Below are 26,583 nucleotides of genomic sequence, written 5' to 3' on the forward strand. Positions count from 1 at the left end.
AGAGGAACTGAAGGTGTAAATGTGGTGGTATCATCAACAAGTTGTCATTATAGCGTCTCCGCCATGATATGTATAAGACATTACTAGGACATGGCGCCCTCAAGATTAATGTATCTAAGAAAATACAAAGATATAACTCCCACCCTGGTCCGGCATCCAAAACCAAGCTGGGAAGTCATCCTCTGGGGTATCAAAATGACATTATCCAAATCACAAAGAAAAAAGTTAGTTTATCGCACGAGAGTTCCTCGTCGTCCTCTCTCACGATCTTTCTTGCCCCCCTCGGCCCCTGTGACCTTCATCCAATCCTCCCACTCCTTACTCATCTCCATCAACACCGAGCCCATGACACTCGCGCTGGCCATGAGTCCATGGCCTTCGCCCTCGAGGACTCTGACTTCGCAGCGACGCATAGTCTTGCCAAGCCATTTGACATTGTCCACGGGGACGCGGGTGTCTCGGCTGCCATGGTGGATGACAACTGGTCTTGTAATATCGACGTATCGGAAACCAATGGTGTGACGTCGTTCGAGACAAACTAAAAGGTCGACAGCAGGATTTGCTCCTGTTGTTGCGAGTTCCCAAATAGCATGGGTAAGTCGCAGATCGTAGTTCATCTGTCGTTCCTTATCCGCCATGGCGTCAGACGCCGCGGCGATGATATCTGATTCGCCTCTTCCCCCCTGTGGAATACTCATCCTATCCATACTCTCCGATGCAGGGTGATGGTCGACTTCATCGCCGTGTCCATTGGTAGTAGCCTTATTGTAGATGTTCTCCTTATCGATACTTGGTGTAACATTCCGTGTACTTCCTGTGCTTTCGCGACCGTTCTTCTTCTTTCCTCGTCGTGGTGTTTTGGGCAATGAGCTTGTGATGGAGCTACTTGTTGCTGTCATAAAACTGCTATTGGCAGCTTTGAGAATGGGCGTAGGAAGGGCTCGAAGGATACGTTGGGCAGTCGGGATGGCGTTGGTAGGTGGGAGAGCCTGCGAAGTGCCGAAAACGTTCATTTGGGATGGAGGAATCCATGGCGCAAGAAGGTGTATCCTGCCTCGAATGTGTTGAGGCATTCGGAGTGCCGTGGCCAAGGCGTAAATGGCGCCAGCAGAATGAGCAAGGATCGAGAACTTGGTGATTTTAAGAGTTTGACAGATAGCGTAGACATCATCTATTATAATTAGCACCCATCTGTGAAATGAAGAGTAATGGACTTACCAGGCCAGCTCAACGGCGTTGCAGTACCATCCGAGTAAGCTTCGCTATCACCAACACCTGGTCGATCTGGTGTAATGAGTCGCAGCTTCAATGTCAATGCCAGCTCGTCGTAAAAGGCAGTGATATATCTCGTCAAGCCCATGCCGACACAACAAAAGACCGCAGAACCCTCAGAATCACCCACTTCAGAGAACGAGATTACGCGACCCGTCTGGGGATGTCGAATCTTTTGCGACAACCGTGGTGAGCATAAATATGAGTCGACAGCACCATCAACAGAGTCAGCAGATTGAGGTCGATCGTGGTGGTTATTGCGCGACTGGTGCTGGACTTGCGGTTGAGGACTAGGGGCGCGAATTCGGTCTTCGGATTTGAGATTTAGAGGCTCAGACAAGCGCTTGAGACGTGAACTGCTGCGCTTCACCTTGACTCCCTCAGTTGGCGCTGGACTTGGTTGTCCTGATCGTCTCCTATCTTGGCGGTCGTTACTCTGATCTCGCTTTCTGTTTTGGGCAACAGCAGGAAAGGGCGCGCCCAGGTCCTCCTCATCACTCAAGCCGTCGTCGTCTCGGCTAATGTCGAGGAAGCTTCTACCAGCCACGCTAGTGGTCTTGGAAGGGGAAGCGTCCTTGAGACCATAGACAGGCGATCTCGTGGACGACCTCGATTGATGTGTATTATGCGGCGGTCTCCTTCTATCGGTGTCCCGTTCTCGAGGTCTCATATGTTCGTCTCCTTCTGGTATCACATCAGTAACCGCGCCATCCTGCCTTGATCTCCTCCCGCTCGAACGCAAGGGTTGGGTAGTCTTAGCCAGACTGGAACCCCGCGCCGGGATAGCGCAAGGACCATCCATTGGGCGCTCGTTCGGAAGTTCGTACTGCGACTCTTCCCGAATGGCTGTTTCGGCGAAAAAGGGATCGTTGCGACCGTCACTGTGAACACTCTCGCCAGCAACTGCACCTGACGATGAAGCTGATACCCCACCGGATACTCGTTTTCGCTCGGCCTCTTTTTCGCGTAAACGCTCCCTCGAACTCATGTACATAAGACCCTTTGCACTCCTCGATGTTTTCTTGCCCCAACTGTCGTGCGACTGCTTGTGGTTCAGCTCGGGTGTCACCACACTGGAGCGTCGTTCGATTGAAAGGCCGCCTATACTCTGTGCATCATCATTCTTGGAGGCTTGTGAGGATCCTTTGGACGACGGTCGGGATGTACTATTCCGGATAAACGATCGCAGGCCACCTTCACGGCTCGGGCTTCGAGGACTCTTGGGGCTCTTTGCCGCGGTCAGCGCAGAGTATCCGCTGGGAGGTTTCGAGGTGCGTATAACGGGAGGTAGAGCGGCGAGTTCGTCAAGGGAGACGGGATCCTGTCTCAGGTCGTCGAGGCTGGGTTGGTGGAAGGCTCCGTAGTCGACGCCAAAGCTACCGTTGCTGTAGCCAGGACTTGCTGGTAATGAGAGACTGTGAGGAGATGCCTCGAAGTGGGAGGTAGCGGGCGCGGAGATGACGCTCAGACTGGTGATCAGGTTTGAGATAACCTCGGGACTGGCAGGAGGGACATTTGACGAGCGCTTTGACGAGGGGCCTTGCAAAGAGCGACGTCTCGAGTGACTGTATCCATGAGCGTGATGGCCACGGGCACGATGAGGGATAGGGGGAACGTCAGCCGAGTCAAAATTCATGGCTGGGGCCTCTGCGTGCCACCGACTTGGGCGATTTAAAGTAGCGTAATAATAGGGCGTTGAGTCAGTTGTGAATTTGCGAAGTGGATTGTCTTTTCAAGGGAGGGATGCTGGATATGTTTTCCTCGTGTTTCACAGAGACCGGACGGCGATGCGTGTCTCGCGCAAACAATGGGGACACGCGCCTACCCTCTGATTGAAGGGATGAAATGGAGTGAAAGTTTCGGATCAAAGGCAAACGTCGTGGGATATTAGTCTGCTGGCGGGAAATGGTGATGGTGGATCAGTCCAGAGGCGTGTAATAAATAACTAGGATCTAATTTGAAGTAGATGGGATATCGAACTAAGTGGGTTCGTCGCGCGTAGAAGAAAATATGGAAGAAAGGAAGGGAAGAGGAAAAGAAAGAGACAGAGGAAAAAGGAACCCGCAGGTTAAGGATCGAAGCGGTAAAGAAAAAGGCGATGCCAGGCAAGGGAATTATTTCGAATGGCGCGCAAAGGTGGTTGACGAGGAGAAGCGAGAGGAGAAGATGGGAAGAGAGAGAAGGCGAGGAAGAATTATTGGACAAGGCTAGTAAAGGAAAGACAAGAGAAAGTGGGCCAATCAATTAATGTATGAATGGATGTTATTGAGGCCCAAAGTGTATTATTACTTTTTTAATTCATCATAGATACGACGGGCTTAAATTGTAGACAGAGTAGTACTGGGTCGATGGGGGAGAGATTGCAACATTGACGGGTACTCGATGAGAAATCTGGAGGAGGAATGGTTTCAATGTGCCCAACCTGAGGGGGCTAAGTAGGTACCTACTGTGTTGTGTTGCAGATCTGTGAGCAGTTTGGTTACGTTCCGACGGGAGACTACAGTCAGGGACATGCATTGTTGCAGAGAGTTTCCCATCTTTCAGCCCTTTTTTTATTTTTATTTTTACTTCTGTTTCCAGTTTCTTCTTCTTCTTCTCGTTCATCCACTCGTGATTGTCAGACTGAACCCCTGAGCATTTAGACCCCTGAAAAAATGCAAGTTAACTTTCTGCCCCTGGATGTCTACGACGTCTCCCATTCGCTTAGCCCCTCTACCAGCATGTCATGTCCCCTGTCTATTGCTACCATTCCTCAGGTCTTGCATTCCATTAACAATTCCTTTTCATCACCAACGTTTGGACGCAAACAATAACATGAGTCTGTAAGGAAAAGCTTATCACATATAGACTTCCAGACTTCCAGACTGTAGCAATGGGCATTGTGCATCTCATGCAGATCCTCGTGGTCATGGGGAGGGGACGGGGACCAATTAATGACCCGAACTCCACTGACTCCCGAGCCTGATCCACAGGGAACCACAGGGAGCAAACAGTGGGTGGATGTGCGTTTTAGTTAAAAACCCGAGCTGAGAAAGCTGTCTCAAGGGAGACTGCTGACTGGTTCTCAGAATCAACTGACTTTTCTTTTGAATGGATATTGATCAATTTATTGCCGGCATGGCCAAGAAGATGCATCATGCATTGCCATGGCAGCATACTGTACTCAGCTGCATGTGTGTACCTGCATTTAAACTCGTGCATCGCTTTGGCCGTTGCCAGTTCAACAGTAAAATAGACATGCTACCGGCCTTACTTTGACGCCCAACTCAAACTCAACTCTATGGTAGGATAGTAACGACGGGATGAATTGACTGCACTTTTGATAGCTTGCAGGGTTCTTCTGTTTCGTGGCTGCAGTATCGCCCTGTGGCTGACTTACAAACAGCCACAATTACGTCATTTTTCCTCATTGCAAATCTCACCCCAAGTTCAAGTTCCAGGATCAAGCATCGTTGCGACGTCATGGTATTGCAGCTCGAACAGCTCCCCTCGAGATCTGCCGAGGAACCATAACAACTCGTGATAAACTTTGTATCCCCCTCTTTATTGACTTTACATACCCCCGAACCATGATCAGAGTGACGCGCCACTAGCCAACGCCAAGTCCAAGTCCAAAACACCAAAAACACCATCACCAATCTGACTGCTCTCTGAGCCATGGACGTCCTACTCTCTCTCCCCATATTGTCATACCTACTATCGCCTGCTTCTGCATCATGGTCTACATCACTCAATCTGCTCTTCTTTTACATGACATGGACGACTCTCGTTCTGTCCCACACATCTCTTCGCATTCGCGTCCTTGGCACGCTCTCTATAAGAGTCGTCCTGTATCTCATACCGTCTCTTCTGACGCTTCTTCTCGACACATCAGTACCTAGTGCCGCAGAGTCCATCAAACTTGGTGGCCGCGCCTCTCTTCCGCAACGGAATGGCCGTTTCATCGCGCGCCAGGTTGCACTAGTGTTGATAAACCTGGCGCTTGTGACTGCGGCTGAAGGCGCGTCAAGTCTTGGCTTCAAGTATATTCTTGGTGAAGATGACTTCAAGACTGCATCCGTACTTCCCTTGCCGTGGCAGTTGGCAAAGCATATTCTGCTAATGCTGACGGCGAGGGAGGTGCTGACTTACTACATCCATCGAAACGTGTTGCATTCAAAGGGTGCAGTTGCGAAATATCACCAGCAATATAATCACGCGAGGTCAGCGGCGCCTTACAGCCTCCAACTCTTTGCGGATCACCCGATTCCTCTACTTTTTCATCGCTTTCTGCCTATCTACTTGCCATCTATTGCGTTGCGCCCGCATCTGCTTACATACTTCCTCTTCCTTGCGCTATGTACGGCTGAGGAGACTCTTGCCATGTCAGGGTATAGTATCGTCCCCGGTATCATTATGGGTGGTATGACACGACGCACAGCAGTGCACTATGCTAGTGGGGGTAATTGCAACTACGGCGCATGGGGTCTGCTGGATTGGATGAATGGCACCGGTCGCGGACGTGATGTTCTCGATGATGTGAAAGCTGAAGCAGAGAAGCATCGTGTCAAGGAAAGGTCTGCCAATAAGATGAATAGCGGCATGGGCGCTGTTAAAGGAGGAATCGACAAGTTCACAAACAGCGACGAAGGTGGCAAGAGAAGAAGCTCAAGGCTACGATCCAAGCGAGCTTCATAGTTAACATCCAACATCGTAACTTCATTCTTCAATTGATGTGATGCAATAACCGTTCCATCTTAATCCAAGTGAATGTTCCCGTGCCTTCCCAATGAATGCAACCCTTCTATGTGTACAAACTCCCATCCCGATGATTGCTATCGCCTCGTCTATTTGTATCCCATCTTCTTTGCAAACCAGTTGAGTGTCTCAATACCGCTCTGGACTCTCATGCCAATTCTAGTGTCGAGAACAAACGCCTCCCACACCTTGGCAACGTCCATCTGCTTAACACACTCGTCATACTTTTCCTTTCGGTAAGCTGCGATCTCCTCAGGTGTTCCCTCTGGTGGATTGCAGCACTCGGACCAGGCGATGGCGCCCTTTTCGTATACTCCTGCTGCGAGAACGTAGTCGTCTTTTGTTGGGCCCTTGAAAGAAAATCTGCAATAGTTAGTTGGTGTTCACCATTGTAGCATTTGTGACTTACCGGTCGTGTTTTAAGACGTGTGTCTCCAGCAATTCCCTGGACTCAACAAACTTCTTCTGGTTCCTGTATAGTGACGCTGTGATGAGCGCCCATGATCCCATCTCATCAATCTCGGCCTTGATCTTCTCCACCACCTCTGGCTTAGCAGTACACCTGTCCCAGCTCATGCCACCCACCGCCTTCTCAAGCTCGGCTGGGCCCATACGCTTGATGGTGTTCCACATGTAACTCATTTCTGCCGCGGGACTCGCGCCAATAGCATCAGCAAGGTCCACACTCAAGCTCTTAGCGCGGTCCTCCCACTTCTGGATCTTGCGCTGCACGAATACCTCAAAGGGCAACTGGCGCGCCATGAAGCGTTTCTTACCCGCTACGCCGGGCGCTTTGCGGAGATACTCTTCAGCCTTGACCTTTTGACGACGGGCCTCGTCCTCATCTCCCGCGGCTACGGCGTCACGGTAGAGTTCCACGGAAGCGATACCGGCCATGTAGTAATACAAAGCATGGCTCCAGTCGTTGAGCTCCAGACAGCGCATGAACGAGTCCCGCATAAGGACCCAGTCCTGCATCGCCATAGAGTTAAGGGAGAGCTCAAAGTTGTTGAGAGCGGTAACTTGCTTCATCTTGGACTCACCGCCAGAAGTAAGGACGTCGACAGCCTTGGCGACGTTACGCTCGTTGCTGTACAGACGGGCTTCTTCGATAAGCCAAAGTCGAGAGTCGGGGTATCGAGAGCGCATAGATGCAAGGAGCTTCTCACATTTTGCGCGAGGGGGACCAACAATTTCGGCGCCGTCATCAAAGTCGTTGGCACTGGGGAGAATGTCGACGGCGCCGAGAAGAGCATTGTAGTAAGACAGCAGGATAAGACCGGAGATAGCACCATTGACGTTGGAGTAGGACGTAGAGCGCCAAAGCATACGGACACCACGCTCGCGGTCACCACGGAAGCCGACGACTGAGAGTAGACGGGTGAAAGCAGGAGGGACGAGGGTCAGCATAAGAAGGATCATACCAAAGCACATGTTTGCACCAGAGTGAACGAAAATGTCGAGGGGGTTCTCGAGAAGAACAGAATCGGACTCGGTGGCCTTTGACCTAGCTTCCTTGAGTGGTGCTCCTTCATCAACCTTTTCGTCTTCATTTGTTCCTGCATTTGAAGAGCTTGAGGAGTCCACGTTGGCAGGCGTTTGAGTACCAGATGCTGACTCAATATCGAGCTTCTCCATACTCTTTGTCACATCAGTAACTGGCTTGGCGGACAGAGATGCCTCGGAAGTAGCTTGAGGCATGCTACCGAGAATCTTTGTCTCGGCTTCAATGATGGCATCGAGCGTCATGAATGCCTTGCGAAGCTTGAGGAAGCTCTTCATAGCATCAATGAGACTCTCGTGCAAAACACCAACGACGGCACCCATAAGCTGCGTCTCAGCGCGCACAAGCTCAAACTCGGTGCCTGGAGGGTACAATTTGCTTCCCGCACGAGCCTTTCCGTGCTTCTGAGCCTTTTTGTAGTCTGCCCATGCCTTGGCTTCGCACTCATCTAGTTTGGTAGTGGTCTCTGTCATGACCGCCTTTTCGAAGCCTAGCACTGAGCGCATAAAGATAGTGACAGCCAGACCGAGCTGGTGGAAGGATGAGTCGCCCGTCTGAAGCCTCTCCCATGCACCGTCGATATCGTCATTCATAATGAGGCCGCAGGAAGCCATGGCGTCGTCAATGTCCTCCATTTCCCTGGCCATGTTATCCTTGGTGGAGATGGAACCAGCATCGCTGTTTGCATCTGTAGCCGGGGTCGCAGTGCCCGAGCGAAACCAACCGGCCAGACGACTCATATTTGCGATTGAATTGAAGAGATGGTGAGTGAGAGAGTGTGATCAGTTCCGATGGTCCCTTGTATAGGGTCTTTGCTGAGCCTCGAATGCTGACGTCTTCGGTCTTAGGCTGAATGAGGATGAGCCCCTCTTTGTGGCGTCTATAGCAGCTGTGAGAGAGGCGCCTCCAGTTCAAGGTCTGGAGGAGATTGGAGATGAGAGAATAACCAATGCTAAATGAAAATGATGTCTAAGAAGTGAAAGATGAAGATGAAGATGACATGAGTTGAGTTTGAGTGAGAAGAGAAAAGAAAAAAACCTCTCGCTTTAAGAAATGGATCATCTACAGGTCCCATCCCATCAAAGCTTAGGTACGATAGTGGGTAAGAGCTAAGCTCCGACCCCGATATCCGCGGACTTTAGGCGGCCTTACCGGTACCAATCGGACGAGGAAGCTGACATCATTAATAGTTCCTTTGGGGGCCCAAGACTTGGGACAACCTGCTAAGTAACAACATTTACCTATTCACAAAGCAAACTGCCATCATCTATTTATCAGTAAAGTACATAGACGTTGGGGATCCCATGGGCCGTGTTGGACGAAAACTTGCAGTTACCACCCAAGTAAATGCGCATATTTCCATCATTCTGAACAACAAGAACAAGATCACCTTGTCCAAGTTGACCAGGATTGCTCTGATACGACGCTTTTCCATTGGAGCTGACGCATAAACCCTCATCGCTGTTCATCCAGACACTATCAGCATCACCTGTCTTTGATCTCCAGAGTAAACGCGAATAGTCTGACTTAGTCTTCAGAAACTTGAAGTCACCTTTTCTGTCGAGATATGCGGTATACTCACCATTAATGCTCCTCATGCACTGGTAGGCCTAATTGGACAAGATTGTTCTCTGTTACGAGAAGATCGACCAAAATCATCACGACCGGACTGATAAAGATAAAGGTCACGATCATATCGATCTGGCTGTCGGTTTGGAGAGCGCCAAAGATTTCGCTTGTCTGCGCCCTGAATCTCAAAGACAAAATCATCGCCCATGATCAGGTATGTTGCATCTGTAATGGTCGAGTTGGGGGTAATAGTGAAGACGCCGGTGACTTTGGCGAGGCTGTGATAGATGTGAAGATTGCCAACTGAGTTGATACTGTCCGTTGGAGGACTGGATGCTTGAGTTACAGTTAGCCTGAGCTGATGACATATCAGTGTTATTTACTAGCTCGGCAGCACCTGGAGTGGCAGAAATAGGAGTTGGTGCTGTAGTCTTTGAGGGCTGTGCCGTGTTAGTGCTTCAGACGACGTTACCATCAGTGTTGATATCGACATTTCCGTTATCCGTGATGACAAGTTCCGAGCTTCTATTGCCCTTGCCTCCACTATCACTTGGTCGACTTCATCCCCCACGGTTATCGAGGAGCTTCAGATTACCGTCATCCTGTGGTAGGCATTACACAGCCTCTGGCCAGCCCCAGGTGTTGGAAGCCCAGATATATGTGCCACTGGGGGCATAGACACATAAACTGCCGTCGTCCCGGAGGAAAAAGTCGTATTTTCCGTCAAGCTAGAATAGGATAGTGACACCAAAGTTAAGCATGTGTCAAGGTTTGTAGCTGGGTTACCTACTAAGTCCGTCTACTATACTTCCAGCGGCCTGTCTTTCTGATACCCTCACGCTCGGCCAGAAGCGCCCCAGTTTTTGAAGGCAGATTATTGACTTTGACGAACTGTAGGTAGGAATATAGTGCTCTATGCTAGATAAAAAGTTTCCAAGCGGTAGCCGCCATGGTGCCACAATGCCGGGTCAAAATCTATATCACCCCTAATCCCACCATTTCTGACAAGAAGTTGGACAAGGCTATTGTTATTAAATGCATAATCCAGTGGTGTTCGACCTTTGCCATCTACAGAATTGATATCCCCTCCATGTATTAACAACAAATCTGTCAAAGTGAACTTGCCCTTCTGTGATGCACGATGCAAAGGTGTCTCCCCATTATGGTTCCGGACGTTGAGATCTAAGCCAGCTTGGTTGAGAACAATTGATAAATTTTGGGGGCGAGCCTGCCACAGATAGTGTAAATGCGTGTTGCCATCGTTGTCGCGAGCGTTTGCGTCGATCTTGTGTTTATCGAGGATTCGAAGCACATCGCTCAAGGATGGGAAAGGTTCCCCCAAGCGAAAAACAATATCATGTAGACACGTTCTACCTTTCTGATCTCGAGCATTGACGTCTGCTCCGTTCTCGAGCAACAACTGTAAAATCTCAAAATGTCCATCTGCTCTACGTATAACTTCGTGGAGGCACGAAGAGGCATTTTCATTTTGAGCAGTGACATTTGCTCTATGTTGGAGCAGAAGTTCCACTTCTTCCAAGGAGCCAAATACCGCTGCTAGCATAAGACATGTATTGCCTTTCGCATCTCGGGCATGAATATCTGCTCCATGTACAAGAAGGTCTTCCATTATCCTCACAGACCCTTTTTGACGAGCAGCATAATGAAGTGGTGTCGAACCACAGCTGTCCATCCAGTTTATGAGACAAGAGGAGTCCTCGCCTTTCATAGTTCCGATTTCTTCCAAAATAACCCTGACCACTTCCTCATGACTGTTACCTGCAGACAGACACAGTAAAGAAGAACCGTTGGCGTTAGAGTAATAAGGGTTTGCTCTCGCATCGAGTAGTATCCTGACTATTTCTCCGTGGCCGTTCTCTGATGCTAACGAGATGGCATTTTCTTTTTTAATTTCTGCATGAATATCGGCCCCAGTCTTAACCAGCAGCTTCACTATGTCGGTATATCCCCTTTTTGAAGCGAACATGAGCGGTGTCCAAACAGTTTTGCTGCTCCCATTTTTGTGACCAAACAGCGAGATAAGTACCTTGACTATGCCGAAGTGACCATGCTCACAAGCCCAAGAAAGTGGGGTGCGGTTTGTAGCTCCAGAATCCATGTTGCATACCAAGGTTTCAGTGATATCGACTCCATCATGCATGGTTGAAGACAAGCCCAAGAGAGCAAGAACGCTGTCTGTATGTCCCTTAGCCATGGCAGCTATGAGAGGATATTTGTATCTTTCTTTGTTTGCCGGACGATTGATGTCAATGTTGTCAGGGTTTGCCTTGAGTAATGCCCGTATGAGACCAGAGTGGTCCCGATCTGCCAGTATGTAGATAAGTGTTGCATCCTCAGTGTATCTGCGAATTTTGAACTTCTCGAAAATGTTGACAACGCTGATCCACGTAGAGGTTGGAAAATGATTCAAGAAAGCTTCCTGGCAAACAATACCACTAGCACGCTCGGCATGATGTAGAACGAATTGGCTGGCGTATTCCAAAAAAGGGTAGGGCTTCTCATTATCCACTCGCGAGAGCAGTTCTTGAGTGCCAACAGATTTGACATACGATTGGCAGCATACCTTCAGCCTGTCATGGCCAAAACTCTCCCAATCTGCCCCAAGCTCTGGCCATAACTCATGAAGGCCCTTGTCCTTGATGAGAAAGTCCCGGACCGACTCGTGTATAAATTGAACTGTCGGATGCTTGGCCTTTGTGATCTCAGCAAGACCTTTCGATGAACTGACCACACATCGCTCAAAGCAGTCATTGGCGTCAGCTGCATCGATAACTGGGGTTTCAAGGTCTGCCAATCCTTCCAAGGATAGGCCTGACCAAAGAGCATGATAATATTCTTCTGGTTTCAATGGTCGCTTACTGAGAAGAATCCAAAGGATTGAAAGCAGTAATTCTTCCATGTTGGCTTTGTCTCTCCTCAAAAGATCCTTGAACAACTCGCTCAAGCCACTAGGAACTTCCTCAAGCCTTGTCTTCAAGAAAAGTCGACCGCGACGGTTCTCAACATTCAATACCTCAACAACGAGAACAACCCACATGAAAACCCCGGCAGCCTTCTCGAGCATCCTTGTTTGGAGCTCTGCAAGGAGTGGCGGGTCCCTAACCCGTAGATGAGACTTGATATAAGTCTTGAGGTCACTGGTATGGCCTAGTTGTTCCTCCAGAATGAGACAAAGACCCAGCCTAATGTCTACGAATGGGTAATGGCGACTGGAAAAACATATTTGAAGTCGCACACCATCTTCGGTACATTGTTCGGCGAGGTCCTCGAAATATTCGACCATGTCCATCACTTGCTGCTCGTCACACTCGTCGAGAGCATCGATATAACAGGTGAAAGACCTTTGAGCCAGTTTCAAAACTGCGCTTCGAATAAGGTCTTTGAGGATGTTTAGCGAGGGGCAACCCGCTTGACCTCGAGGTACTAACTCAGGGTCGTCCAAGACGCATTGAAGATCAGGAAAGCCCTTGAGGAGTTGCAACAGCAATGATCGATACATGCCGGAAACAGTCTTTTCTAATTCTTCTCCACGAGCGTTGAAAAAGAAAGAACCCGTCAAGCTCTGGGAATTGCGATCCTTCCTCTTCGCCCTTAAGTAGAGGAACTTCATTATTGTTGATTTACCTGCTCCAGGCTTGCCTTTGATCCAAAGAAAGCCATGGTGTTGTAATATGTCTTCTGGGTTTATCCAGGAAAGGTAGTCGGGATGCTTGAGAAACCACTGGCAAGTCTTGGAATAAGCAGCCTTGATTGTGATTTTCCGAGAGTCAATGTCTTCGAAATCAAGGGACTCCAACAAGTTTTCACGGCGCTCAGATGGTGCAATGTTCCAATCTATGAAATGTTAGTGGTCTTATTAACCTTCTGTGATATACCTGGACAGAACTACTTACTCTGCGGCAATGGGCAATCAGCTTCAATTGACTGAGTATCTCCTCCCCAAACCTGTAGGAACTCATACGCATATGCCGCAGCTGTTGCTGCTGCATATCGTTGCCATTCTTTAGCTTTATGGGAGTCAGAATAGTCACATATGCCACGAATTGGAAGACAAGGCATTATGTCCATTAGTCCCGCAGCTTCCATCTCGAAACAGATAACATCCAGTTCGCGAGCGATATCGTTGCGGCTGGCTGCATCTTTCATGACCTGGTTCCCGGAAGCAATGGCCCCATAGTGAATGACAGGATCTGTTGAACCACGAATCTTTCTTGCTTCTAGCTTGGACTGGTCGCATCCATCACAGTTTGGATTTGAAGACTCATGGTTGTACGCCGATTCAAAAAGGCGGTCTGGCTCGTCTGGTAGCCAGTATGTAGGGTGCTCGCTCATCTTATCCTTCAGAATCAGTGGAACCCGGCTACTCCTCAACTCATGCTGAGATCGTAGATTCGAAATGACTGTACGGATAGAACTGTCTGGTATCTTTGGAATAGCTGTCCTCTGAAATCTCTCACTCAACGTCTTTCCAAGGTCAAATTGCATGACCCTGATGCCTACAACAATGTCTCCAAGTCGTATATCGACCTTGGTAGGAACTCCGCCACCGATTCCTACCATAAGACCAATTCTGATATTTGGAAAAGTGTTTTTCAGGTTGCTGAGAACGCTTGCGGCATTGTTTGTCCCATATTGATCTGCCGGTAAACAGGCTATGGCGATGTCGTGTTTATGCATGGTTCCCAGGACGTATGAGTTGGTATCGTTTCCTCGCCGTGGTAGGTCAGCATGTTCGGCATCAAGCATAGCGCGCGCAGCGGCCATCTCTATGGGTAACGCGCAGATCCATGCGACGGTATAAGGATCATAAGAAGGCGCCCCGGAACGGTGAGTGATGGCCTTATGCCGTTTTGCTTGTCGGTTCTCATCGTGGTCAAATGACATTCGCCGCCGTTCCATGCTCGTTTATATAAAGAGACTTGGGCTTGGTTCGTGATAGAATTGAAACATCTATTTTCTTTTGGCGAAAGTGAAAAATGATGCAGGAGGGAAAACTAAAGTCAGGCTGTGGGCGACATCTGCAGCAGCGTATGTCTTGGAAATGCCTGCAAGTCAGCCTCACAAGGCCTGTTGGCTGCACAGCCTATAGCTGCAGGCGGTCAGACTCACTCATCAGGCTGCCCCATCGAACAAGATGTCTCAAAGGTGATCAGAACACCCAGGGTAAGTAGTCAAAGCGTCCAGTTGAGCTACATATATCTATATGAGTAAATAAACTAACACAGAACCTCTCATTTCTTATGCCCATCTCTCAGTTCTGTAATTGTAGGTTTGCTCTGTAGCTGACAGCTCATGTGCCTGTGTGGTTGCATCTCCCATTTCCCAAGGCCCATGACGAGCCTCGCTATCATTGGGCGCTTCAACAACCCCAAACTTGGCAACCTCCATCGGCTCCGTAGGCTGTAAAGCTTCTTTTCTGCCTGTTCTGCGCCAAAACATCAATGCTGCACCAGCGATTAATAGACATCCCACGACAGAGCCAACTGATATCCCGGCTATTGCTCCTGAAGATAGTCCCGGCGGTGGTGTCGCATCAACTATCTTAGATGACGAGGTAGGTTCGCCAGCTATTTCAGTTGTTTCGGTGGCTTTGGTTGTGATCTTGGTTTGAGGATGTCTCGTTCTCGTGAATTGAGTCGCCGACTGTGTAGTCGAAGTTGGATCGGTGATGTTGAATGTATGACTTGAGAACAGAGAACCTGTTTGACCTGTCTCGAAAAGCCAAAAGCTGAACGAGTTACCATCGGCAGGGTCGATGCCTTGATACGATGCGATCCACGTATACTCTTTGGACTTGCTATTTGCTATACAACGAACGTTTAGTTGTCTGTCACTGGACGATATTCACTCAACGCACCTACACTGTAAATTGTACCTCTTGCCCGTGTCATCAACACCAAACAGGTATCTCCTCTCTAATCGAACATTTCATAATGTGCCATATATTGGTCTTGATAATAGATATATGCATTGAGTGTATTTAAGTAAGCTTATCGCCATGGCACGTGATCTCACCTATGTTTGTGAGGCATGTTGTAGGAAGGATTCTATCCGTTCCGGGTGAAGTCGCTTTTCCCTTTGTGTCGCGTGCGTAGTTACTTGAAGAAGAATAGGCGAGGCTCATCTCGCGCGGGTAGGAACTTTTGCTTGTCAGTTCAGTCCTTGTAGATATAAGCTGACCCTTGGCTCTTGGCGGAATCAAGACCGCGTGTTACCCCTCAGACGCAAGAGGTTTCAGTCATGTTACCCCCAGCTAGATCAGTTCACGCTGTTCTCTCAATTGAGGAAAGAGTGTCTACAAATCTCCGAGTTTTCCCCAGAGTGTCTTCTCTTCTGATGTTAACTCCGCTGAGCAAACTACTCCATGCCCCATGAGGTTCTGTTCATATCTATCCTCGCCTTCCACAATCAACTCTACGTTCTTCACCGCTACAATCATTAGACAATATGACATCCCTTCATCTTGATCCAATTGCTACCACTCCCAAGTTGGACAATGGCCGCAATAGCTCTACCGAAGACAAAGCTCAGCCATCTGGGGCTGAATCTGGTGAGACCATAGACAGTTCTACACCATGTGAGCTGCAAGACCAGTCACAGCGTTTGCCGTTTGCCCGTCTGATGGTAGCATATCTTTGCCTATGCCTTGCCTATTTCATCTCATATCTGGATATGAATTCCGTCACTACCTCCCTACCAACTATTGCCGAGGCTTTAGATGCTGGTCCTACTGTGACCTGGGTAGGGACAGCATATCTCCTGGGTCAGACGGCCTTTCAACCTCTCTATGGAAGGATATCTGATATTACAGGCCGCAAGCCAATTCTATTATTTTCCATGGGATGCGTTGCCATTGGTGGCCTTCTTTGTGGCTTTGCACGTACACCAATATGGTTATATGCATGCAGGACAATCAGTGGCATTGGCGGGGGTGGTATCAGTTCCTCCATTGCTATTATAGTAAGTGACCTCGTCAGTCTCAGGTCACGCGGAAAATACCAAGGGTTTATTAGCCTTGCTATTGGTACTGGAGCTGCATCAGGACCATTTGTGGCTGCTAGCCTTATACAAACACGTGGACAAGACGACGGTTGGAGATGGGCCTTTTGGATTCCTTCTATCCTCGCTGCTTTTTGTTTCGCACTTCTCCTGTTCTTACTACCACTGAAGCCAGTTCCTGGAAGTTTTGGCGAGAAGATCCGCAAAATCGACTGGCTGGGTGTCATCACTTCGGTTCCAGCTATCGTTCTGGTAATTGTAAGTTCTGGCCTATCCTTATAACCTCCCAATTTCGATTACCCTTGGACACTAATACGTTGCTAGATGTCGATAAACTCGGGTGGAAGTATTTGGCCATGGGACAACATCAAAACCATCTTGATACTGACTATCGGTGTCGTATGTCTCCTTCTCTTTATAGGTATTGAGGCTTTTGTAGCCAAGATTCCTATCATCCCATTGAGATTGCTCAGAACGAAATCAGCGTTAGTACTGATACTTTCGGGCTTCCTTCATGACTTTGTGTGGCAGACTACGCAGTATTTTATACCTTTGTACTTCCAAACAGTTCGCGGATATAGCCCATTGGAGAGTGCAACGCTTATTGTATCCTTTCTCATTGCTCAAGGCCTTGCGGGTGCTGCGTCAGGACCTGTTATGGCTCGCTACGCCAGGTAGGCAACAGATGCACCCCTTCACGTTCTTGAACTGAGCACTAATCTGTACTATAGGTACATGCCCGTACTGCGATGTGGTCTCGCAGTTTGGACCCTCGGTGTAGGGTTGAAGCTTCTCTTTGGTCAGAATACCCATATCTCTATCTACGTAATTGTCTTAGCTATCGAAGGAGCCGGAGTTGGATGGGTGCATCAACCAGGTACGTAAGATAATTACTGTCCATCAAACTCAGCTAGCTCATCATGCAATAGGACTTGTAGCGTTGCAAGCCAACTCGACAGACGAGGATCGTGCTGTGGCGACGGGAACTCGAAATGTTTTCCGTTCCCTTGGCGGCGTGGTCGGAGTTGCTGTGTCTACTGCTACCTACTATGCAGTCTTGAGCAAGGCTCTTGGGGAAGCAGTCCCGGACTGGGTTCGTGATGTTGTGTTGGATGGAACATGGCGAATTGGTGACCCGGGTACGAGCGAATATGAGAGCGACATCCTGAATGCACGAATGGAAGGGTTTCGAGCAGTCTTTATCATGTCCATTCCTCTAATGGCATTATGTCTCATAGCCAGCCTACTGGTGGCAGACATAGTTCTGAAGGGTGACAATGATAATGTGTCGGAGGATGCGAGGTCCCGTGACAGCGAGCAGGAGGTTGGGGCATCTTGAGTCGTGGCACTGTCGTCGACGATTTACCTATGTAATCATCACATATTATCATCGCTATCTATGCTACTCATAATCGAAAATGACTTCAGAAACCATTCCATTCTATAATACAAGATGCAGCGTGTTAAATCGGGTCAGCTACGTCATCTGTAAGGGCTAGCTTTGACAAAGCTTGAGTTGAGTAGAAAGACTTTGAAACGAGCAACAAAACTTGAATTGGAAAGAGACGCAATACTGCTTTTGAGTATGTTGGGCACCAAGCAACTTGTGCTATCTGGTGACCATTCGGCAATCCACCCGAAGGATCTCAGAGATGCTGACCATCAAACGTCGATGAGAAGAGTCTTCCGAGATATCCGCAAATATGGCACCATCTCAGACGTCATTATGCTTTAGATCTTGCTTCTACCTGATGGACTAGCTTGCTAATATGTAACAGAAACGATATCAATGGCCGCGAGAATAGCCGAGAATATTTATAACCAGCAGAGCCGCATCTTTCACAACTAACAGTCACATACACACACATCGCTATCGACAATCATGACTCCTTCACCAAGCGCCGACGTTCTCGGCTACGAAAAGTCTATCTTTGATGATGGTCTTCACTTTGCACGACCTGCATTCACATTCCAATCTTCACAATGGGAATCACTAGCCAAAGAGACTCTGTCAGCTACATCTTGGGGCTACATCCACGGCAACGCCGGTAACGCCTCAACGTACCAGAACAACATCAATTCATTCTCTCGCTGGTTGATCGTTCCAAATCGACTTGTGCCAAGCAGAAAAGACGAGAACGGAAATGAGCAATTCGCCAATACCACAACAAAGGTGCTGGGACAGACCCTTCCCTTCCCAGTTGCCATTGCACCAATCGGAGTTCAAAAGATCTTCAACCCTGAGGGAGAAGCTGCTACAACTAGAGCTGCCGCCTCGCTGGGGATTCCTTATACTCTGAGTACGGCGTCTAGTACCAGCATCGAGGACGTGGCAGCAGCGAACGGGGAAAATGCGCCGAGATGGTTTCAGCTTTATTGGCCTAGTCGGGAACACGACGACATTACAATATCCATGCTCAAGAGAGCCAAAGAATCTGGATACACAGCACTATTCGTCACACTGGACACATATGTTCTCGGGTGGCGTCCGAGCGATCTGGACAATGGCTACAACCCTTTCATTCACCCCGATCACATCGGCGTCGAGATTGGCTTGACCGATCCCGTTTTCAAGAAGCAGTCCAAGGAAGAGCACGGCTATGATATCACCGATGCACCCAGTGGAGTATACCAGGCGGCCCAGGGTGGATCAGCTGGAGCTGGTCTGGGCCCAGCAGCTCGCGAATGGGCCAAGATTGTGTTCCCTGGACACTCGCATTCTTGGGAGGACATTGAGTTCCTAAAGAAGCACTGGGATGGACCTATCGTACTTAAGGGTATTCAGAGCGTTCAAGACGCCAAGAAGTGCGTTAAAGTTGGCGTCCAGGGTATTGTGGTGAGCAACCACGGCGGTAGACAACAGGACGGTGGTGTGAGCAGTTTGGGTATGCTTCCGAGGATCGCCAATGCTGTTGGTGACAAAATCGATGTCTTGTTCGATAGCGGTATCAGGTGTGGTGCAGATATCATGAAAGCATTGGCTCTTGGAGCAAAGTGTGTTCTTGTTGGAAGACCATATGCTTATGGCTTAGCACTGGGTGGAGAGGATGGAGTGAGGCATGTTTTGCGAGCGTTGTGTGGTGATTTGACTATGAACATGCACTTGGCAGGCTTGAGAGATATTAGCGAGGTGACTAGGGATATTTTAGTCAAGGAAAGTGACCTATTTTAGACGTGAGCATAATGATATAGTTTGTAGAATCTGCCGAGGAATATATTACTTAGAGCAGAATTTCATCGATATACTTCACTGGGCATACGTGATGAACTGAATGCAATCTCAAATAGGGTATCAATCCAGAATAGTATCTATTTCGCCATAACTCATACATGACATCTGCAACCGTTTTCCCCATGTATTCCCATCCTGTTCTATTCGAAGAGAAAGTGCAGGATCTTCTCAAACCAGTTCCTAAGAAGGTATTAGTAATATGGACGACGAAGTTACAATCTTATCATACTTTGGTGGCTGAGAGACAAAATTCTGTTCGTACTCCTCAATGGGAGCCAAATTATACTTGAGATCAATCTCGGTCGGTTTGTGGACCTTAGTCTTATGTGCGATCTTCCAGCCAATGTACAGTATAGGGAACAGTCCGACAGAAGTGTATCTGTAATTGTTAGTTCCGACACATATCGCTAGGTGCTTATAGTTGAGTACTTACGAGAAGAGAAAGTTGGGGACATTCCACATGCCGGGCAAAAACACTGTATATCCTCCAACAAATACCATAATGAAGGTCGCCACAAGACCGATGTAGGCAGCATATGGCATGAACCAAGCTCGATAAGGAAGCACCGAGCGATCAAAGTTCTGCACCTTCATAGCTCGATAGAAGCAAAGGTAGGTAAAGCAAATTACACAAAAGTTGATCAGCTGAGATGCAGTGACCAAAGAAACAAACCAACTCAGGACAACTGCAGAGCTGTTCGACAATTGAAGGAAAGATAGTAGCGCGACAACTAGAACAACAGCGACACAGTAAATAGGAACACCAGTCTTGGTGCAAGTCTTGAGGAATCGTGGCGCTTTACCCTCAAGGGCAAGACCATACAAAGATCTTGTAGCGCAGAAAACGTATGAGTTACCGGCTGAGAACGCCGAGACGAGAATCATGGCGTTGACAATATGAGGTAAAACTTTGATGCCGAGGCGGTCCATCGCAATAACATATGGTGAAGCTGCAGCTCCAGCTTTTCCATCCCTGAAAGCAGCAATCATATTTGGGTCGTCGTATGGTACAAGGATACCCACGCACAATGTTCCTAGAACGAAGAAACAAGTCAAGCGATAGAACACCGTCTTGAACGCTCGTGGGAGAATCTTGCGAGGGTTTTCTGCTTCTCCAGCAGCCATGGCAACGTAGTCAGGGCCCGAGATGGAGAATGCGGCTTGAATGAGACAGGATAAGAAGCCGACGAATTTGCCCAACGCTCCATCATAGTACAACGTGTTGAAAGCACCAGGGCTTTTCCAGTACGTGAATCCAAATGCATCTCCTTGAGGATTGCCGCCAACCATGACAATGAATGTGAAGAAGATGAGGCCAACGATCAAAATCACTTTTCCAACAGAGGCCCAAAACTCCGTCTCGCCGAAATACTGAATCGCCATAAGATTGATGAGGGCATACAAAACGATGATCACGGCGATAGTCGCCCCCACAGGAATTGCGTCGGTCCAGAATTGGAGAATAAAGTGGCAAGCTGTTACTTCAAACGGCACGAGTGCAGCTTCAAATATGAAAAAGTTCCATCCAGAGGCAAACCCAAGAGCTTCGTCAACGTAAACGCCTGCGAATCGGACGAATGGAGATGAAATTGGTGTGTATGATACCATTTCTGCAACAGCCATTGTAATTGTGAGGACAATGAGACACCAGAAGGAGAACGCAATGAAGAGACTTCCAGGACCGCCTTGCATCAGACCTTTACCAATTTGGACCTACGAGATACACATAATTAGCCATGAAGCCATCCCCACTGATAATATCACATGCGAATGGACTGTTGGGGGTGAGTATGGGACATACAAAAAGAACAGTACCGATAGTACCTCCGATACCAATCAACTGAATATGACGGCCCTTGAGCCTCCGATGAGTCTCATCGCCAAAGGCATTTCTCTGTGCGATGTCTTCATTTGTGGTATTAGACGGAGCTGCCTTGGAGGAGTCCTTTTCCGTGTCATGGGAATAACCCGGAGGTGCATTCACGTCAGAAGCTGCCATGATCAAGGTTTCCGGATAAAATGAATGCAACCAGGGAAAACTCTCTTTGCACAAAAAAGAGAAAAGAGAATACTACCCCAGGGGACGCAGTCTAGGGTTTACGGATAAAATACCGCATTTCACAAAGCCGAGGGCGCTCATATCCTCGGTCCCCTCTTGACAAAGACAAGCAATTTGCTGTGTAACTTTTGTGCTCCAGTTCCCCATACGGAGTCAGCCGATAAGAGGATTTCTCGTCAGCGAAAATCTTTGCTATAGTTTGTCTGATTGGATATGTTCCTTGAACCCTTGCTTTTGGTGGCGGGATTAAGTCTTAAAGTGATATAGCTTACGGAGGAATAGCGGGTCGATGGTCGAGACCTCGATAACATATTGGATATGGGAGAATTTTACTTAGTGGCAAGGGTGCAATTGGTAAACTTGGCATGCTTGGGAGATTTTGGCAGGGTTATGGAAGAAGAGAACTTGTTGGGTTGCGGTGTAAGAAGCGACAATTCTTGGATGAATGGCCGATGATCCGAAGGGTAAATTCATGGGCCCATCAACGTACCTAGCTTTTGAAACCAGACACAGGTTACGGTATCGAGACTTTTAGAAACAGATTTTAGTACTGTGTTTTCGCTTACAGAAGATTTGCTGGTTCAGTTCTTATGAAATATTCACAGTTAGACAGTATATCATGTGTCTCATTATTCTAGATGCCTACGACAACAGCCTGGGCGTTATGAAAACGACTGGCATTCTGACATTTACTTGTAATCCTGCCTGAATATTGTAACTCGGGCTGCAGGGTATTCATTGGACTTGACCGCCTCAACTCGTTGAGAAAGACCAGGGACATTTAGAGCCGTGGGAATAATTCCTGCTTGGAGACATTTCATTCAGTCATAGCCATTACAACGGTTAATTAATGCATTCGTTGCATTCTTCTTACTCTCTTAAAGATAACCTTGAAGACTCAAAGGATAGCAAAGCCTTCGCCTCGAAGTCTCAGGTACATCATGATCAACGTCATGATCAATATTCATATCAGATGTAGGATTAACGCTTAACATCTTGCCATAAGCATGATGCAGCATGACTCTTTGCTATTTCCAGCCTCGTGTCTTAAACTAGCTATTTTCCACTAACCGACTTGGCTATGCCAACTCAGTCTTGGCTAGACGGCTCGGACAATTAATCCGGCAGACTTTACACGTGCCAAGTAGTGTCGTGGCTGACGGTAGATCTCGGCGCCTATGCGGGAGTGATATATGGTTTAGATATGACGAACAACAAGTTCATCCATCTGAAACCGAGTATGACTATACAAGAATCATCTGGGGGTCTCAACTTTAACCGTGCTTGACAAGGTAATCTCCGAATATGGTAGATACGAAACATGGAATTCAACTTAGGATATATACTAGATTCTTCGGACCATTCGGATCGACGACCCATGAACTGTCACAATCACGCCAATGTAGCATCCCCTCCTTGTTATCAAACACGCTTTCAAGTGTTGGTGATGTTGAGCTCAGCTGCTCAGGGATTCAAAATCGCTGAAAGGCCTCTTGAGTGGACGTCGAGATAAGGTCGCATATGTCAGCGTTGGGGGCGAAGACCAAGTCAACGCGTTTATGTATGGTTGGGGTCAATTTGGAGTTCCATTCGCTTAGCGGAAGCTACCGGTTTAGACAATCGGAGCGCTCTCTCTGCTTGGCATCGTTTGTGAATATCTTCCTTGATATTGTGATTGATATGGTGCACCATTAGATGGAGGGATTCCACCAAGTGTTGGCCTTGTGTTATCAGAATGATGTGGGCTTTCTGGCATGACGAACAACATTTCGATCTTCATTCGGACGTTTAAACGGTTGGGATGAGGCGTAGTTGACTTCCTCACTGCGAGATGAGGTGTAGTTGAGGTTCTCTACTATGAGATAAGGCGGAACCGAAATTGTGACTCGCGAGAAACTGTGCAGGAGCTCAGATACTAAGAGAAGTTTCTTTTGGCTGACGTGATTCTGGACACGGACGTTCTGTTCCACAGCATTGGTAAATACCTAGGAATTTACTTGAAACAATGTAGCCGTAACGAGGAGTGGCGAGATTTCTTTCGTCAATTTGAACTATACAACATTTTCGTTCCTTTTTTTGTTCTATTGTGTTCTACTAGTCTGTGCTCTATCACTTTTCATAATGATTTACTGGTAGTCGTAGTTTTAAAAATTCTATTTGAAACATTCCCATCGCAAACTCTACTACCTATGTCATTTTCATAGGCCCAAAACGGGAAGATCTATCGAATCGCCCCCAGTGACACGAAGTCTATCACCTTTACCGTTGAAAAGTAACTGTGGCGATTCCCTGATATGAATCTTGAATGTGTGCGGTGAAAACGGTCTGTGGTAGTAACAAGACACGGCTCAGATTTGAGCAAGCAAGGTGGCCTACAACGACAGGTTAATTTCTCCTTGGCGTGTTTTGTATATGCGCGGGCGCTTGTTGGATCAAAAACAGTAAGCTTAGAGGAATGTGACGGTAGAACAAGATATGATGGTGTTTTGCATAACCAACAGCCCAACCTTGCCAGGATTATATCTCGCAACAAAGAGGGGGAGGGGGCAATTTCTCTATGACTATCCAAGCAATTCTATAGCAATGGCCACAGTGGAACGTAGCACAAGAGCAAAAGGCAAGATTTCCGAGACGGTGAATAAGAAGAAGAAAAAGACATTCTTTCACCGGAGTATTCTCCGTTATCACACGCATGTGAGAGTTGGTGGGTTACAGGGTTACAGCGGGTGTGGCTAACGGCAGATCCTTTCCCTCCCACGAGGCCGCGATCTGATAAGGCTAAGGCTGCGGCATTGAGAGTCAGTGAACCCTTTATTTGCGTTTTACTTGCGGAGGAGAATCAGTTGCAGAAGATCGTCGTGCCACAAGCTCTCTGCGCAACCCAATCATGACGCCCAAAAGTGCCATTACCGAGTCACGATGGCGGACGATAGGGAGTCGGATGATTAGAGAGATGGACCATGAGGGTCTACAGTAGAGTAGCATCGCAGATCATCTACGGTAAAAGAAACTGCCTCTAACCGTGTGTTTCTTTGCAACGTGCCCATGCGCAAATACTCGTTTAGGTCTTTTAAGCCGCCGATCACCCCCAAGACCAATGCAGACGTCTCACACGTCATCTGCGGCGTGGCTTGAGGGGGTTCAAGCATTGGCTGAAGCTAACCCCAGCACTAACAGCACTACCCTTGTCCGGTAGAAACTTGGCACGAGATCCAGAGGTCATTCACAACTCATTCTCCCCCGGTCTCTTTCTTTCTTCTTTTTTTCCTACCCCCATTCGAGAACAATATTTGCCCTCTGCTATTGACTGAGACCAAGGTGAAAAAAAGTTACTTATATGCCGTGAAATCGTCTTTTTCCCCCTCGCTCTCCTGTGCTTGTGAGAACAATATTCATTTACACCTTGACTTCCTCTTCTCACTTCGTGCTTGCTTGGCGTACGTAACCAATCTCGCGTACCTCTTCCTTCAATCCTCTCTTGGTACCACAACCATGAGATTGTTCAGATCCCCCCTCCTCGGAGTCGCTTCAGCCCTGTGGCTAAGCCTCTGCACATCAGTCCAGGCCCAGAATCCTTCCGCCTCGGGCTCTTTATCCCTCAACACCAATCAGCCCTCATGGACCTTTGACTACTCAACCCAAAATGCCAACGACCAAAACTGGGTCGGTCTGTACTACACCGCTGGCGGAGGTCCCGTCGAGCAGAAGAAGGGCTCTTCCAACTCCATCAAGTGGAAATGGGCGCCCAAATCCCAAGGCTCCGTCCAGATCGACAGTGGAAGCCTCGAGCCTGGTAACTACACGGCTTTCTTCCTCGCTAACAACGGTTACACGTGGCTAGCGGAGCCGCTGCAAGTCATCAAGGGCCGTGAGTTTGGTGGAGATGTGAGCTTTATCGTGGCTGATGTCTCGCTTCCCAATGCCCGTGTCGGTGATAAGTACTCTCACAGCATTCGTGGTCTTGTTCGCGGTGGTAACAGTGATATGAGCTTTTCAAGCGAGGGCTCCAATGCCAACTGGATCAAGATTAGCTCTGATGGTATCATCTCCGGGACACCTACTTCAAGCTCTAGTGAGGCCGTTGTCACCGTCCGTGCCACAGGTACCGACTCCGCCTCATCCGCTGTCTTTACCATCAATGTCGCCTCTTCTGGCAAAGCCCTTTTGAGCCAGCTCAAGGTTCTTTCCCTCAACATGTGGAACGGCGGTACCGGTGTCACAAACTACCACGACAAGCAGGTCAAGTTCCTCGCTTCTTGCGGTGCCGATGTCGTTGGTATCCAGGAGGATCAGCAAGGTCGCCACGTCCCTCGTCTTGCTGATGCTCTTGGTTGGTACCACTGGTCCAGCGGCGGTGATGTCGGTATTCTGAGCAAATACCCCATCACTGCCGACTACGGTGTCATCAGCGGACCTGCTCGATCTGGTGGTGTCAAGATTGCCCTTGATGGCACCAACAAGGAGATCAACTTCTTTGTCGCCCACTTGGGCTACACTCCCTATGGTCCTTACGACACATGCTTTGACCACTACCCCGTTGACAAGATCATCGAGCGTGAGGCTCAGTCAGGCCGCACTCCTCAGATGAAGGCTACCCTTGCTGGTATGAAGAGTCAGCTTGACAATGCCGATGAAGTTCCTACCTTCCTTGTCGGCGACTTCAACGCCCCTTCTCATCTTGACTACACCGAAGGTCTCAAGAACAAGAACTGCGGTTACTCTGGCATCAAGTGGCCTACCTCTGTTCTCCCTGAGGAGACTGGTCTTATTGATTCTTTCCGCGTTGCCCACCCCGATCCCGTCAAGGAGCAGGGCATCACTTGGTCTCCCATCTACATCTGGAACGGTGGCCGTCGCCGACCTGAGCCTCTCGACCGTATTGACTTTGTTCTGCACAAGGGCAAGGGTCTCAAGGTGACTGACTCTCAGACTGTCGTCGTTGGTGAGCCTAAGCCTCAGCCTAACCATAAAGAGAATGAGTGGTTCTCTGACCACCGGGCTGTCTTGACGACGTATGAAATCTAAGAGTCGATTCAACGCCTATCTTCGAAACGACCTCAACGACGTTAGCGAATAAGTAAAAAAATAATTCAAACAAATAAATAAATATTCTTCAACAAACTTACGTCACATACCTGAAAGCTTATTTCTCGTTGCTTTGACCATCCTGGTGAAACGAAGGAGAAGTCA

General features: G+C 48.3%; 8 protein-coding genes across 8 annotated transcripts, besides 3 other annotated features; 4 read left to right on the forward strand and 4 right to left on the reverse strand.

The window, feature by feature from the left end:
* Positions 1-230: 230 nt before the first annotated feature.
* Positions 231-2,908, reverse strand: FPSE_05298 (uncharacterized protein; the record flags this gene model as incomplete). The annotated part of the gene is made up of 2 exons (XM_009258416.1): positions 231-1,171; positions 1,219-2,908. 2 exons carry the CDS (start codon positions 2,906-2,908, stop codon positions 231-233), a joined length of 2,631 nt encoding a protein of 876 aa, XP_009256691.1.
* A 365-nt stretch (positions 2,909-3,273) lies between these two features.
* Positions 3,274-3,332: a repeat region.
* Positions 3,333-3,821: 489 nt separating this feature from the next.
* Positions 3,822-3,848: a microsatellite.
* A 1,081-nt stretch (positions 3,849-4,929) lies between these two features.
* FPSE_05297 (uncharacterized protein) lies at positions 4,930-5,949 on the forward strand (the record flags this gene model as incomplete). The annotated part of the gene is made up of 1 exon (XM_009258415.1): positions 4,930-5,949. One exon carries the CDS (start codon positions 4,930-4,932, stop codon positions 5,947-5,949), a length of 1,020 nt encoding a protein of 339 aa, XP_009256690.1.
* A 149-nt stretch (positions 5,950-6,098) lies between these two features.
* On the reverse strand, positions 6,099-8,253 carry FPSE_05296 (uncharacterized protein; the record flags this gene model as incomplete). The annotated part of the gene is made up of 2 exons (XM_009258414.1): positions 6,099-6,372; positions 6,419-8,253. The coding sequence occupies 2 exons, from the start codon at positions 8,251-8,253 to the stop codon at positions 6,099-6,101; spliced, it is 2,109 nt and encodes a 702-aa protein (XP_009256689.1).
* Positions 8,254-14,341: 6,088 nt separating this feature from the next.
* On the reverse strand, positions 14,342-15,227 carry FPSE_05295 (uncharacterized protein; the record flags this gene model as incomplete). Its single annotated transcript, XM_009258413.1, has 3 exons — positions 14,342-14,907; positions 14,965-15,018; positions 15,119-15,227. 3 exons carry the CDS (start codon positions 15,225-15,227, stop codon positions 14,342-14,344), a joined length of 729 nt encoding a protein of 242 aa, XP_009256688.1.
* Positions 15,228-15,550: 323 nt separating this feature from the next.
* FPSE_05294 (uncharacterized protein) lies at positions 15,551-17,441 on the forward strand (the record flags this gene model as incomplete). Its single annotated transcript, XM_009258412.1, has 4 exons — positions 15,551-16,360; positions 16,427-16,776; positions 16,834-16,979; positions 17,032-17,441. The coding sequence occupies 4 exons, from the start codon at positions 15,551-15,553 to the stop codon at positions 17,439-17,441; spliced, it is 1,716 nt and encodes a 571-aa protein (XP_009256687.1).
* A 543-nt stretch (positions 17,442-17,984) lies between these two features.
* Positions 17,985-19,274, forward strand: FPSE_05293 (uncharacterized protein; the record flags this gene model as incomplete). Its single annotated transcript, XM_009258411.1, has 1 exon — positions 17,985-19,274. One exon carries the CDS (start codon positions 17,985-17,987, stop codon positions 19,272-19,274), a length of 1,290 nt encoding a protein of 429 aa, XP_009256686.1.
* Positions 19,275-19,474: 200 nt separating this feature from the next.
* On the reverse strand, positions 19,475-21,333 carry FPSE_05292 (uncharacterized protein; the record flags this gene model as incomplete). Its single annotated transcript, XM_009258410.1, has 4 exons — positions 19,475-19,514; positions 19,564-19,713; positions 19,768-21,047; positions 21,136-21,333. The coding sequence occupies 4 exons, from the start codon at positions 21,331-21,333 to the stop codon at positions 19,475-19,477; spliced, it is 1,668 nt and encodes a 555-aa protein (XP_009256685.1).
* Positions 21,334-24,885: 3,552 nt separating this feature from the next.
* FPSE_05291 (uncharacterized protein) lies at positions 24,886-26,418 on the forward strand (the record flags this gene model as incomplete). Its single annotated transcript, XM_009258409.1, has 1 exon — positions 24,886-26,418. The coding sequence occupies one exon, from the start codon at positions 24,886-24,888 to the stop codon at positions 26,416-26,418; it is 1,533 nt and encodes a 510-aa protein (XP_009256684.1).
* A 47-nt stretch (positions 26,419-26,465) lies between these two features.
* Positions 26,466-26,502: a microsatellite.
* Positions 26,503-26,583: the final 81 nt, after the last annotated feature.

This window comes from Fusarium pseudograminearum, chromosome 2, assembly GCF_000303195.2.
Source record: "Fusarium pseudograminearum CS3096 chromosome 2, whole genome shotgun sequence".
In the NCBI taxonomy this organism is placed as follows: Eukaryota; Fungi; Ascomycota; class Sordariomycetes; order Hypocreales; family Nectriaceae; genus Fusarium; species Fusarium pseudograminearum.